Source organism: Dipodomys spectabilis, unplaced genomic scaffold (assembly GCF_019054845.1).
Source record: "Dipodomys spectabilis isolate Male_0828 unplaced genomic scaffold, ASM1905484v1 ptg000783l, whole genome shotgun sequence".
NCBI classification, from domain to species: Eukaryota; Metazoa; Chordata; class Mammalia; order Rodentia; family Heteromyidae; genus Dipodomys; species Dipodomys spectabilis.
This window is the reverse complement of record NW_024871460.1, coordinates 29,200,368-29,216,793: the sequence shown is the minus strand read 5'-3', so window position 1 is coordinate 29,216,793 and position 16,426 is coordinate 29,200,368. Positions and strand designations below refer to the sequence as shown.

The window sequence follows — 16,426 nt, the reverse complement described above, 5'->3', positions numbered from 1 at the left end:
TGCTTTCAAATAAACTGTTCTGTTTGCTTCATACCATTTCTTGTCCTTTAATTATTTAATCAGCAGAGGAAATGTACCTGAACCCTAGATGATATCAAAATTGTATGAGTGGCTGGACCCAAACCATGATATTTTGAAATAAGCCTCCTGAGTAACTAAGTTTATAGGTTACTATGCTCATCTCAAGAGATTTTTATCTCCTTCCCTCTTTTTTAGGAATAAATATGATGGGACTTTTAAGAGGTGTACTTGTATGTGCTTTAATAAACAAAATTGGGCCCAAATATATCAGACAACCTTTTCTGTAGGTTTATATGATAGAATCACAGCAATTAAACATAAAAAAGGCACTGCCTGACGTGTAGTATAGAATTCTCGGATATACTGAATGTTAACATTTAATTTTCCAACTCTTTATTAAGAAGATATAATTATATAATGCCTTTCAAATCTTAATGCGTTAACATTTTTCACATGACAAAGTTGAAGTTACTTCCTGTTTGTTAATTTGTAAGACTGTGAGACTTATGCCCAATTAATTTCCTTTTGCATACATGAGCTAGATTTTTAATTATCTTAACATCAGATTGTCTGACTTTTCAAGGAAAATATTGCTTCTGTGGCAAATGAAATGATTCACTGGGTTTCAGTGACATGTTTGTTCTTCAGTAAGTGGTAAAACACTGATCCTTACTAACATTGTACTTGGAATAATGCACATTGTTAGAAAACGTTTTGATAAATAAATCAAATAACTTCATAAAGTGATTATCATTTGTGGATCATCTATGACAGTTTTTTTTCAGTGAGAACCATCCATCCATCTATTCTCTACCTCCTTATTAAAAGCTAATAGTAGTGAATGAAAAAGGAGTTACCAGTAAATTAATGAAGGGCAACAGGCCAAGTTGCAGCTCTGTTGGAGCTAACAAAGGACAGAGGCACACATGAAGTAATCATATCAAGAGTTAAATGAAATGAACGATTATTCCTAGGGAGAAGTTTAGTGTTACCTGACAACTGTAGTTTTTTTTTTTTTGGGTCTGGTTGTGGGGCCTGAACTCTGGGCCTGGGCGCTGTCCCTCAGCTCTTCAGCTCAAGGCTAGCACTCTACCACTTGAGCCACAGCGCCACTTCCGGCTTTTTTTTTTCTTTTTGCTTATATGGTGCTGAGGAATCGAATCCAGGGCCTCAGGCTTGCAAGGCAAGCGCTCTACCACTGAGCCACCTTCCCAGCCCACAACAGTAGTTTTATCAATAGGATATTGCTTTCTCTGGGGGTGATGATTCATACATGTGTTCTTGACACTCTATGAAATCATTAGTGTTACTAACATGAGTGCAATCTCTTCTTCAGTTGTACTAAATCTAAAAATGTACTTGAGAACCAATGTGCCTTTTTTTTTTTTCTACAGGTCAAGAAAGTGATGTGCTAAAAATCATACAATTCAATCAGTAATAGAGCTGTATTATGCCCAGGTCTTCTCATTTTAACTTTAATTTTACTCTCCCAAATCAACTCTGAACAGGAGTTCACATTCTGGTGTTCAGATATGCCTATGATTTGCTACTTTCTCCACTTTAAATATTAATTAATAACTACATTAATAAAATAATTTGTTAAATAAATCACCATTTTCTATACATGCTTGTTTGTTCTTTTTTGGTCTTATTATTAAAAATGTTCAAAAATAAATTAACTATTTTTTTCAGTGTCTATATAACTCTATTTTTATATTTTGTATCTTCCACTATTAACAGTGATCAGTAGAACAGTGACACTCACTGCTGCTTGCGTTTGTAAAGAACAGGCCAATACACCATCTTTATACACCATCTTCTTTGACCTTTCCTTGAAAAACTCAGTAGCTAAGAGAGTAAGAGAAGGATAATGGGATTCATCAAGAAAGAAGCACTGACTGTGAAATGATTTGTAGAAAGAAAGAAAACAAAAATTCTTTTATGTCTGAGTTTTCTTCATACCATAAAGCCTCCACTTGTAAGTATTACCATAGAGATGATTACTTTTCAAAATTATCTATATCTATATCTTTATCTATACACTTACTGAAAACATTTTAAGGATTTGAAAATAATTATCATAAAGCATTAATATTCTCTTTGTTAGAGTCTTGGATTAAGGGGGTATTCAACAAGTTTTAAGTAAGAAATAAGAGAACAGCTTTCCTAATTACAAGTTATAAGATCTTGGACAAGTCATTGTAACTAAACATTCATTTCCTATTTTGTATAAAAGATGTCAACACTTTTAATTCAGAGTTCCAGAAAAAATGAGACTTTTAAATCACTCAATCCCAGTGAAAGACTCAGTAAATTATACTTATTGTTATTGTTACATAACAGTATTGTACTGATCAAATTGGCTCATCACCTTCTCAAATAACTAATGTCAAAATAAATAATTACTTATATTTATCTATGGTAGTACTCCTACTTGGATTATGTTTGAATTTCTGCCTTGTATATATGCATAGGTAACTCAAGAAATTTGGATAAATGTCAATGTCTGAAGGTTATAAGATGTCATTAAAAGCCTCCATTTATATTTCCCTAGATTCTGTGGCACCAGTTAATGGGCTTATATTTGCAATGCTTTTGTGGAAATGTGGCAGCTACTGAGGTGTACAGATCTGATTTTCTTTCAAAAAAGAACTTACTATCTGCTAAGTGCCTTTGTAACTTATGCATTACTTGGTCATATGATTTTCCCCCCAGAAGCTTAGAAGGAAACACTGATCACGGGAGGATAATGAAGTCTGGCCAATTCTGCTTTGTGTGAGTCTCCTAAAATAGGCAATGTCTACTCCAGAGTTCAACAAGACATTTGTTAACACTCTGTAACAGCTGCAGCACAGATCTAGGCTTTCTGTTGCCTTGCCTACTCCCCTATCTTTCACAGACTCACCTCCCTCTATAACAAAACTCTTGACCTTCAAACAGTATCTCTGCTTCCTGGGAAACTCAAATTGGCCGAGAGCTAAAACATTTTGGAAGATTAGGGAAATTTTTAAAGTAAAAAGTTGTAATTAGGTTCAACGATTGCAGTTTGAATGATTAAAAAGAAAGAGCCATAATAGAAATCTATCATAGACTTTTTGAATTCTTAAATCTGATAAGGCATACTACTAATGGACTCTTCCTAATGGTTAAATTTCTGGACATTTTATTTAAATATTGAGTTCTTCTCAATGTGCAATCTAAAAGTATCATTAAAATTCCCTAATAATTGTCATTCAACAAAACAAGAATTCACATGTTCTACACTTATTTTTTACATACTAGTATCACTGAAAACCAAATACAACTCTAGAAATAATTTTCCACTATTTCCAACATTAAAGAATATGTAGTGTACTCACTGATTTATAATAAAAATTTATTTTGTTATCCACTGTACTATGTAAGAAGCACATTATTTTCTCAAATAAACTTCATTGGACCTAGGTAGCATCTCAAGAATACAATTTGTAACCAGCGTAAATAAATTCTTTGCTTATGAATATTCATTTGGAATAAAGTAAAAATGAAAATAATAGAAACTGTTTCTGAAATAGTTCTTTGCTTTGCTATCTTCTGAAGACATGTATTTTTAAATGATTCTTCTCTTTTTCTGCACATATTTTGTATGCTTCTCCTATTCTCCAACTTTATTATCCTCTTTTCTGCCTCATATACTTTAGTTTCCATTCTACAAATGGTATTTTTGCCTTTTGAAATTAAACTGTCAAACATGGCAAAAAGAACTACTTAAAGTTATTAAGTGATAGCAACAATAAGAATTTTGAGACAACTGTGCATCTACTTGATTTTTGCCTATTACTGATTTTGACAACTCCAGCAGCTTTACTTTAAAATGCATTTTCATTTCTTGAAAGAGATTGCCCCAGCTCAATTTTCAATGCAGGCTTTTTGATATTATTATCACATAACCACTCAATCTGAAAATGTCTCATAATTTAGAATGTAAACATCTGCCTTGATTGTGCCTAGAAAATGTTAGTTTCTTGTATGGATTAATGCGAATAACAGGAAGAGAGCTGACTAGCACAAACAGTGCAGTAGATTTACTTGCTGGAGAAAAGTTTATGATATTTTCTACTTCTAAGTCTCTCTAACTAATGCAACCACTTCATAAATCTAAAAAACTGGATGTTTTTTAGATAAATTTGATGCATCAAAATTGAACCAAGAGGATATAGATCACTTTAATATATCTGTAACAAACAATGAGATTAAAGCATTAATAAAGAATCTCCCAACAAAGTAAAGCTAGTACACAATGGATTCACTGCTGAAATCTACACGAAAAACTATGACCAATACTCCCCATCTTCTATTTCTATGAAATAGAAATAAAATATTAGCTACCCAAGTCATTCTGTAAAACCAGCATTACACTCATTACAGAAATGGTCATGGCTATAACATAAGAGACTATTGTACACCAATCTCTTTGATGAACACAGATGCAAAAAATCTCAGTAAAATACTTGCTAGCTGAAAGCAACAACACATCTGAAAGATTATATACCCTGGTTAAGTTGGTTTTATTACAGGTATTCAAGGTTGATTGAATATATGCATATTGATATTAAAAATGCATCACATAAACAGTGTTAAGAACAAGGATCATATGATCATCTCAATTGACGCAGAAAAAGCCTTTGCCAAAATTCAATATCCTTTTATGATAAAAACTCAGAAGAAACTAGGACAAAAAGGTGATCATCATTTTGTATGTGTGCTTTTTCATTCAAAATTGGCACTCTACCACTACCACCTAAGCAATAACTCCACTGGTTTCTTGGGGGTTATCAGAGACTTTCCTGCCTGGGCTGGCTTCCTGTTAAACTTATATCTCAGCGTGCTGAGTAGTTACGATTACAGGCCGAAGCCAATGGATCCTGGCTATCAATATTATTCTAAACAGGGGGAAAAATCATTTGCTTTAACGTAAGTAATGAAACAAGAGCTTCCACTCACCACACTCTTATTCAATAGAGTAGTGGAATTCCTAGCCAGGGCAATAAAGTAGGAGAAAAAAAATAAAAGAGAGCCAAATTGGGAATGAAGTCAAACTATCCCTGTTTTCAATGTGTACAATCCTACAGGTAAAGGATTATGAAGACTCCACCTCAAAATCCTAGATCTGATAAACACCTTTGGCAATACATTACAGGTTACAATTTCCAATATAAAAATCAGTAGCTTTTTTGTATACCAATAGTAAACAGGCTGAGAAAGAAAGTAATAGAACAATTCTATTTACAATAGTCTCAAAAATATACCCATGAATAAGAACCCTAGAGGTGAATGACCTCTATATTGCAAACTATAAAACTTTGGAAACAAATTAAGAAGACACCATAACACGGAAAGACTTCCCATCCATGCACATAGATTAAAAAACTAATATTACTAAAATGTCCATACTTCTAAAAATCATAGACAGATTGAATGTAATCTTATCAAAAGCCAATGTCGTTTCACGCAGAGATGAAAAGATTAATCCCCAAACTCATATAGAAGCTCAAAGATCTGAATAACTAAAGAAATCCTAATAAAAAATACAACAACAACAACAACAAAAACACAGTAATACTGGAAGCAGTATGAGCCTTTATTTCAAATTATACTACAGAGATACAGTAACACAAGCATTGTGGTATGGCACATAAACAGATATAGAGCAATGGAATGGATTAGAGGACCCAGAAATGAATCTACACACATATAGCCATCTGACTTTTGAAAGGTTCCCCAATTGTAAGTTGGAGAGAAGGTACACACTTTAAATACTCAATATCCACATACACAAGATTAAAACTAGATTCCTTCCTGCCTTGTCTCTTTCTCCTTCCCTACCTTTCAAAAACTCAACATTCAAAAGCTCAACATTATTAATACAATAAACATTTTAATAATCCTGAGTTCTTTCATGATTCTTTGTACTCCTTCTCCCTTTCCGCAACTCTAATCTGAGTGCAAATTAATCATTAAGCTTAAGACCATGTTAATTATTGTGTATGGCTGGAGATAGGAAATTGAATGATGGTTGTTTACTTATATATAAATATACAATAGTTTTGGCATTGTTAACAAAGAAGTCTACTTTTTCTTAAATTTTCCCTGTATCTTTCAAAGGAAAAAAAAAAGACTAAAGTTACTTGTGCACATAAGTTTGTGATTATTTGAATAGTCTCTTCTCCTCTACTGATCCATATTTTCTATCTTGATGACAATGTCACAGTCATCAGAACCATAATCTTAAAATAATATTTAAAATAAAAAATTCAAAATAGTTTTAGTTATACTAGGTCTTTTGCATATGGATTTTAAAATTAGCCTGACCATTACTCCATAAAAGCCTGTAAATGCTTTGATTGAGATTATATAAAGCTACAGATAAATTTGGTTAGAATTTGCATTGTAACAATTTGGAGTGCTCTAACTTATGAATAAAACATTTTTTCCTTACTTAGTAGAGTTTAGAAATGTATAAGTACATACATTTTATTGCTGATACCCCAATATTTTCTACTTTTGGATGTTGTGGCCTTAAAATAGTTTTTTTAATTCTTCATGTTTCTTTGCTAATATGTGATAGGAGACATTTTTCCAGAGATTTCTTGCTTTTCAGAATGCCTTACAAAGGGAGGCACTGATTGCCTTTGTTCTGGAATATATTTCATAGCAAATAATCTCAGCTTATAAAGAGAGTGTCTTTTTCCACAATAAAGGGAAGATTTGTTTACTGTCAAGAGTAAAAAAAAATCCCTTAAAAGCTATTTAGGCAGCAGGGTGGCACAGGGCTGTAATCCTAGCTCTTCAGAAAACTGAGATGTGAGACTCATGGTCTGAAGCCAGCCCAGGAACGAAAATCTCCAATGGGTCTAAAAAGTTGGAAGTGGCTCGAATGGTAGAGCACTACTTTTGAGCAAAAGAAGCCCAGGGATAGCATCCAGGCCTTGGGTTCAAGCACCAGGACCAGCACATTACACACACACACACACACACACACACACACACACACACACACACAATTCAAGTTCTTAAAGTTTGTATGATAAAATTACCTACAGGCACAGGAGTTACCTGGTCATCTTTATATCACTCCTTCAGAACTGGGGTTCAGCAAAATTGTAAACATGGCAATGCTATGGTCAAGTTTGTCTATACTGTATTCTTTGTTTAAGGAATTCCATATCTTTTATCAATCTTCATGAAAGTGAGACAGACTAAGCTTTTACCTTAGAAATAACTTATAAAGAGGATAAAATTTCAGACTCTAAAAGCTCTTCACACACACACACACACACACACACACACACACACACACACACACACACACACGCCGCACATATACATACACAAACATCTGATATTTCTATAATTTTCTTGTGTTCTACAACTTTGCTGACTTCACTCATCAATTGATAAACCTTTTTGAATGCAATCTCTATATCCCTATTGGTTTGCCGGTGCAATTTCTTTTTCTTTGCAATATGGCTGATTTTAATTCATACTTCTTATCTTATTACACTAGATACCATATCCAGTAGAATGTTGAATAGGCTTGATGTTATAAATTTTACAGTTGAGGGCAGTGTTTTTGTGTTTTTATAAATACTCTTGAACTTTATTCTAGACATATTACATGGTACTAATTTAATTATTTCATGTTTTACTTTGAATATCTGTTAGGCAGAGTCAGAATAATAGATATTCTTAATTACCCCTCCCTATTGAGGAGTACCTTATCTAATATTTATTATGCACGTTGTAGCAATAGACATCCCTCTGTGAGTGCTGCTCTGTGTGACTCCTTTATTCCTACTGAATGATTCTCTACTATGGTTTCCCTGAAACAGATGTATAGACCAGTGCTTTCTCTAGGACTTATAAGGTCTAACTGCGAATGTCTGGGCTCTAACCCCAAGCAGTTCTCTCTTCCACATTCCTTTGTCCTTTGATGCTGTATTGGACAAATAACATGGATGATATTCTTATTTTTATATTACTAAGGCAATATACTTTATAAATAAAACACTGATTGACATGTCATTATATAAGACAAAAACATTAACAGAAAATTTTCAGCAAATATATTGTTGATACTATTATATCTGAACATAGATTTTCATTAAATAGGGATAATAAAAGATAATGTGAATTCACTATAATTGTATACTATTAGAAGACGAGAGAATAACATAAAAATGACACTGTGAACACAAGGAAGGAAAGGACAAAGACCAAGTATATGAAGATGAAGAGGTCTAAAGAAAGGAACACTTTCCAGAACAATCCTTAAATCCACTCTAGCTTCATCTACAATGGTCATTCACAACGATTAGTGTAGACAAATTTGCATAGGCCTGTAATATAGGCCTATAAACTAAGGCTTCTCTTTTATTCTTACTTCACACAAGAAGTCTTTGCTGAGTATATGCCATCTAAAGTATAAATAAGACAGAATTCTTTTACAAAGACACTGAACTCTGGCCTGATTTATTTAGGATATAACCACTGACACAAAAATAATTTTTACATTTTTAAATATTAAGGAAATCAGCATAATGACAAAGACATTATATATTTAGGTTTTGTAACCTAAACTAAGTTTTCAAATGTTGCAAAATGCTGAGAGTATGACAGCATAAAAGAGAAGAAAGAACACCTTTCTTTCTGAAGTGGATGTCCTAGTGGAAGGTTCTGGATAAACAACACATGAGAGAAATAAGTAGGTGGTTAAGGGGTAAGAATTAAGGTGGGGAAAGGGTTGGATTCTTAGATAAAGAGCTTGGATCTCCTGACCCACAGGGCAGAGTAGGGTTGGCTGTCTGGAGATGAACAATAAAGTAGTCACTATCTGGACTTTTTGAAGGAATAAAGGACATAAGAAGATAGTGTTGAGCTGAGACTTTCCTTTTGATTGTGATTGTTGTGGGGATGGTCAGGCCAAGCTGTAACTTCTATCAGAAGGCCACATTTCTAGAGCTCTCTCCTTAGCTTCTTCCACAGGTGATGAAGAGATTAGAGGAGGAGATGGTCTTGATGGCGACACCAGAGCTATTGGTTCCCTCTGGAGAATAACTGGTTTGGAGCAGGATTATTTACATCCTATCTGGGTATTGGAGAGGTTGTTAATCTGAAGGTGGAGGTAAATCAAACAAGGGAAGAGGCAGTAGAGGATGGTCTTTGAAGTCACCAGATCCAAGGAACAAACTTTGCCCGATGAGTACAATGGATCACAAGAAACAACTGTTCTAGAAGTTAAATATATCTTGTGACAAGAGACACAGTTGTTACTGTTAGCACCAGAAAAATAAGGAACACCTATGGAGTCAAATTAGTATTTCATGATATTGCTTTAAAAAAAATATGTGTTGGCATTGAAGCTTCAACTCAGGGCCTCTTGTTCCCAATCAGCTTTCACTCACAGCTGAACTCTACTACTTGAGGATCCCTCCAGGTTCCATGGTATTGTTTTTAATCAAAATATTTTTGAAGTCTTATTTTTATCTTTAAGCAATTGTACAAAGGAGTTGCCATTCCACAATGCAGCATATAAAGACAATGAATCCTGATCAAATTCACCCCTTTATCATTCTCCCCCATACCTCTCAATTCTATCACTTCCCCCGATTTTTTAAATTTTTGTAGAATATGCATTGAATTTGATGGCTGCATTCCCCTCAGCCCTTTCAAAGTATTTACTGAGTGTGTACTATGTTCCCCAATATTACCTGGGGAACAGAATTGGTATCAATAAAATAGAAACAAGATCCATCTCCAATGATGAAATTTATAATTAAATGTTGGAGTTAACATTAGGCTTTTTTTTGAAAATACAAATCCTGTGTGTTAGTCTGAAAGTATTGCTTACATAAAAGGACTGGCCTTTTATGCTGGCTGGTGACACATGAAAAGATTCCAGCTATTCCACCAGTGAGGAGAAAAAAGCACATTGCACAAAACTGAAAAGCTTCAGAGACAGCAAAAAGCTCTCACACCTCTGGTTTGCTATGGCAGTTCTTCCCTCAGGCAGTTCTGTCAGAGAGCACTATTGATGCTGCCTGGAGACGAAGCCTCCTGGAATAGCCCGAAGGGGTTAGCCTTCTCCTCTCCTTTTTGTAGCCACTCTTGGGAGCTAAGAAGGGAATGGGGGAGGAAATCTCCTTCCATATATCATGCTTTTAAGATTCACAGTCTTTAAGATGGTATCCTCAACTTGATCAGTGCTACAATACATGTCTAGTTCAGTTATGTACTTATACAACAACAGGGAAGAACAACACATATTACCAGAAACAGAAGGTGATAATTTTTTTGTGGCAGCTATCATGGGCTAAGTAGTTTATATATAGCAATAATCTCAAGATTGTACCATCTTTTCCTTCCTTCCTTCCTTTCTCTTTCTCTCTCTCTCTTTCTTTCTTTCTTTCTTTTCTTTCTTCCTTCCTTCCTTTCTTTCCTTCTTTTCTTCTCTCTCTCTTTCTTTCTTTCTTTCTTTTTTCTTACTCTTTCTCTCTTTCTTTCTTCTTTTTTCTCCCTCTCTCTGTCTCTCTGTCTCTGTCTGTCTGTCTCTCTCTCTTTCTATATAATTTTCCAAGACAAAATAAATTCCTAGGACAGACTTTTATTTTATACGGATAGTTTGAACCTCACTGATAATGTTTCAAGAGTTTCCCTGTCTTTTAATTTTCCATCATCAAATTGTATTGGTTTGATGATGAGAAAATCTCCTGGTTTTAGTGCAAATTTCCTTTTGTTTCCCTAAACTCATAGTTCAGTCTTTCAGTCTCTTCACTGACAAATCCAATCATATTCTTTCTACAGTTTCAGGTCACAATTCCCTCAATTCTCAAATCTAGTCTGTTTCATTCCTATCCTTTCCCCAGGCTTAATTAAGGTTTACCATTGTCAAATTTTAAGGACAGAGGAATCACTTTAGTAGGTGATGGTTTTCAAAGGAGACAATTAGCAGCATTTGTGAAAGTGAAATTTACCACTCAAATGAATAACTGACAACATTTCACATATATATAAGTAGGGAAATTGTTCGGTTCGTAGCTTCTCTTAACCTTTTTTCTCTTGTTTTTGCTGAACAGCTGCAGCAAAAATTTAAGAATATGTGGAAATGAATTATGACAGATATTATCCAACAAAGATAATAAAAAAGTCTATTTATTTCCTTTCCTTCTTTCTTCCCTTTTTTGTTTTTCTAAGACAAGATCTCGTTATGTTGACCAGGCTTGTCTCCAACTCCTAGGCTCAAATGATCTTCCTGCCTCATCCTACTGAGCAGCTGCAACACAGGTATGAGCCATTACAACTGACTTTTATTGTCTTTTATTTTTTATGTTTTTAACTTATATATAAAAGTTCCTAGAGAACAGGATGTCACCAAAATTTGATTTCATACTTGAGGATGTATTAAAAATATATATACATATATATATTCATTCATGTACTGATATCACTATTCAATATAAATTTTATAAAATCCATCTGCTACCTAATCAGAATCAGGTTTACTTACTCATCTCTATATATGATAAATGTCTATGAAAAAATGACCAATATAGGACAGAGAAGATATGGAAAACATCCTTACCTTTAAAGAAGACAAAATTCCCATCACTATTTTCATACACAGCATCAATACTAGGCGGTAAGCCCCGCCAGAAGTAAGTAATTTGCATGGGGTATCCATCCATCACCCTGTTGTTTCTCACTCGCCAAAACCACTGGTCCTGCAAACCAAGCAAAATGTCGCTCAGTGAACACATAGGCCTCTCCAGACTTTCTCCCCAATGTTTAGTTGGGCAGTTGTGAAGCTATTTTAGTACTATTTTAATGGCTCAGAAACAAAACAGAGAAATAGCTGACTAATTTTTGTAGTAAACTAGGTAAAAAGCTTTGCAGTAAACTCCCAAATTTAAAATCATGTCATGTGATTAAAAACATAATGACAAATACTTGAACTTTCCATTTTACTTTACTAGATGATCCTTTTCAACGTTTTCATACTAGACAATTAGTAGCACTTGTGAAATTCAAATTCATACTCAGATAAATAACAGATACAAATTGCATGGTACTGGATAATAGGTAAATGTTTCTGCTTATAAGCTAGCTTTGCCCTCATGATTAATTTTGTATTCAGGGCATTCTAGATGAAAAAAAAAAAAAACACAGAGAATTGGCTGGTACTGTGGCCACATATGCTTATTATATGCATCCTAGCATTGCTAAATATATGCAAAGTCCTTCATACTTGAAAAGTTGGGGATTAAACAAGGAGGTTCCACCTCCTAGCTCACCCATGTTACACTTATTTTACCATGTAATGACAAGAACTCTTTTCTGTTTAATTATCAAAATGTTTCCTGGGATGTTGAATATTGGATACATAAGGAACAAAGGTTATCTTGAAAAAAACCATCATCAGTGTGTTAATTGCTTGTGCTATTCACTTTCATAACAAACTCAATCACAGCCCAGGCTACTCTGTTTCTTGTTTTCTTCAAGTGAATAATATCAGATTTCTCCTATTAAAGGTGCTCATGAAGTAGTGAATGAGTTTTGATATAAGTACTGATAGAAAAAAGAAAATAACAAAATCAACTCCCCAAAACCAACTCAGAATTAGGTACATTTTATAATATTGGTTTTAAGCTATTAGTTTTCTATTATCTATTTTTCATAGTTCTTTAAAATGAGAAAACCAACCATTTTAATGTTGAAAAATGAGCTGTACAACTTTGGTGGAGGGTGCAGGGGGTAGGGGGTAGTGTAGTCATGGTGATGGGAGGGAAGGGATGGTAGGGAAAAACAAAGGAGGAGGCAATAATGCTTGATAAGAAATGTACTCATTTCCTTGCTCATGTAATTGTAACCCCTCTGTGCTATATTTTTGCAATTAAAAAACTTGTTAAAAATAAAAATTAATTTTCAATACATTAAAGATTTTATTTTATTTTATTTATTTATTTATGTTTGTGTCAGTCATGGGGCCTGAACTCTGGGCCTGGGTGCTGTCCCTCAGCTCTTCAGCTCAAAGCTAGTGCTCTACTGCTTGAGCCACAGCGCCACTTTCAGCTTATTCTGCTTATGTGGTGCTGATGAATCAAACCCAGGGCATCATGCATGTGAGGCAAGCAGTCTACCATTGAGCCACCTTCCCAACCCTAAATATTTTATTTTAAGTCATATTTCACTTCATTTCAAATTTCAGTCTATACCAGCTAATTTCACTTAAAAGTTAAACATTTATATTAGATGGACAAGGATATATCACAAAAATATTTTTAATTCATTTTCTTCTTTCTTGATACCTTCTCTGGAATAAGATATTAATAAATGAGTTATTAGACTGTTTCCCCAAATTTGGGGCTAATAATAGGTTGGTCTGACTGAACTTCCTGGATTTATCATTTATTCATATACTAATGCATGTATACATCTACTGAGAATTCTTGGATTTCAGAAAATATAAAAATAGTGTCCTACCTAACATATCTAAATAATCAGCTCTCTTAGGTGCCTTGAATAGTCCTAACATATTCTAGATGTCATTTAGAAAAGAAGAAATAACTTAATGGATCTGAGTTCATACTCTATTCTTGCTCTGTTCTCTAAAAGAGTTATTATGTGGCCTTGGCCAAAATAATTATCATGTAGTTAATTACAAACTTATTTCTAATTCATAGCATGATTACTGTACTAAATATAAACGACTTCTAGAAAACTGGTCAAATAGCACCAAAGTTTTGGTTGTAATTGTTAAAATTATGTTGAAAATGAGTTATTCTATACTTTCCATTTACTTTTCTGTTTAGAGTGTATCTCTTGTTTATTGTTTCCTTTTCAGATTGCAGCTACATTCTGATCCTAGTCGTGTATTTCTTTATCCCACAGAATTTCTTATGTAATTAACCTTTCTTGATAACCATCATGCCACTGGGATGATTTTGTCCATGTGCAGTAGTAAAACTAAATGAATTTTAAAAAGTTACTTCGTGAAAATATTGATTCAGGGAAATGTATAGGGACGTAAGGATTAGGGGTATCTGCTCACAGAATGTGAGCATATGATATTAGGATCATGCAAAGGAAAATAAACATTGTCTAGCTATACAAAGCTTTCAACTGAGTCTAATATCTTGCCAGCCTCCAAATAAAATGTGTCTATGATATAATTTAAACCTACTTGTAAAAAATTAAGTCCATCACGCATGTACTAGATTCTTATAAAGAAATAAGTATTATTTGGTTACTGATGGCATGAACAATGACACACAAGCTCTTTCCTACTTTCTCCTACAGAAGCCCTTTATATTGCTACACTGTCCCCATATTTGAAGACAGAGCCAATGGCGAATGGTACAGACCCAGGCTGCCATTGGTAGATAGGAAAACAATCCTAACTTGCCTCTAATAAGTGGAGAAATGAAATTTCTCCCTCAAGATGGCTACAGTCCATTTGCAAAACCTCAGAAGGTAATGCAGCACCATGAAAGACTAATTTTTCCTTTGACTTGGCAGAGTCACTTATAGATGTTCTGCTTGGTTGTGATTCTATTCACCTTAGCCACGGGCTTGTCAATTTAGCAGAAAGCAATGGTGCAAACAATTTAGGATGCATTTTGTCACAGAGGAGGTAGACTTTTACCAGTCACCAGAGACTGCCATTTCAGAAAAAGGGACTGGGAATAATCTTTAGAGAAGGAAGATTTCAAGTGGTATTCAGGTCTCTGCACAGCTGAAACTCTCCTTACACATGATACATTTCTCCAACAGCCTTATCTAAAAGTGAAGGAAGTCCATCACTTCACCCACACACATCTGCTGTCTTTCCCCACCTCCTTACCAAGCATGGTTTTCTTCTGTTGCATTTTTCACTGTTTTATCCCATTTTGTTTATTATTGTTAATTCTGTCTTCATACTAAGCTAACCTCTATAATGACAGGGTTATCTTTTGCTCATGTATAGATCTCCTGTGCTAGAAAACGTCCTTGTGCATAGTAAATAATTTATAAATACTTTTTGAAAGAGAGTAACTTGAAAGAGCAAGGTACAAACCAAGTGATCCTTTAAAATCCAAAGCTTTAAAATTAAACCTACATGTCTTCCTGTCTATGAACAAGATGTTTTCCTTACTTATAAAATGTAAAAGCTGTGTGAGAGTCATAAGACTACAAGAAAGACATTCTACTTGAAGAAGCATATGTCTAGCACATATTCTGTTTCTAGAAGGATGTGATATTTAAATCTTTGAACTATAAAGGAAAAACATATTTGTTTTCAACTTTGCAAACAATGTAAGTTCTGTTCTTACTTCAGATGTGAAGAGAAAGATGAGAAGCAATCTCACCAGAGCTTCCCCATCCCCCCCTTCACCCCCAAAATCTGTGTCTGTGGCATTTCTGGCCTCTTTCCCTTCCTTTTCTCTGTAGTACTAATAGAAGTGGATAAAAGTAAGTTTAATAAATTAATCACCAGCACTTCTGTGAAGTAAACCTCTGAAAAGAGTTCTAAAAATGATTAATTTGAAATTTCTACTTAGATATGAATATTTCTTTTGAGGTATAAACATGTATGAGGTCTTACACATCATTTTAACTTTTCATGTAACACTGGATCCAGAAAAAACATTTTGTTCACAGAGATAAATCCTCAGAGGACTATGGAGTATATATAAGGAAGCAGTAACAAGAAGCATTTAGTTCAGGTTCACTGTTCTTCTATTTCCTTTACAATTTTGGCTGTCACAGACATACTGCTGCAGAGAACTCTATGGAGAAAGTGTTCCCCTGAAGTCTGAATATGAAGTGATGATGTGATTGATGGACTATCAGTGGAGAACGCTATTTTCAGGACTTTTAAAATCAAGGGGACTCATTAGTGGTAAAGATACATTAAGAAAACACATACAGAGTTTCTATACGCATTAATCATCTTGGTTTCTCAAGCTTCTAGAAATCAGATATGTAACAATGGCAAAAGAAAGACCAAATCTTGCTGCTTTTTACCAAACAGGAGGAAAGAGAATTTATTTGAACACTTAAAAAGCAGAAGAAGAAATTCATGAGGCCTGAATTTGTGTCTACCCCTTATCAAGCAGAAAGAGATATCTGAGGAACTACTGTGGATCTTTCCAGGGAGGAGTAACTGTTGGGAGCCAGATTCACAGTTGTTGGAGTTGAATAGGGAACTGTTCAGGGATAACACTATGACTATTAGGCAGGAGCTAGCAATGAGTTCTCAGATAAAAGTGGATGTCTAAATCACTTATCCATTCAGGCCACTGCTCTTTTGAAGGCACAAGATGTTGACCTAACTTATCAAAAGTAAAAGCTGAGGGTCATGAGACCACAGGAAAAACATTCTACTTGA

At 34.3% G+C, this 16,426-nt stretch overlaps 1 protein-coding gene across 1 annotated transcript in view; it reads right to left on the bottom strand.

Moving 5' to 3' along the window:
- The window catches only part of Mmp16 (matrix metallopeptidase 16), a 237,477-nt gene that overhangs the window by 14,917 nt on the left and 206,134 nt on the right, over nucleotides 1-16,426 (bottom strand). Inside the window, exon 7 of the mRNA XM_042673081.1 lies at nucleotides 11,642-11,780. Within this exon, the coding sequence (XP_042529015.1) occupies nucleotides 11,642-11,780 (139 nt within the window). The remainder of the gene's footprint in view (nucleotides 1-11,641; nucleotides 11,781-16,426) is intronic.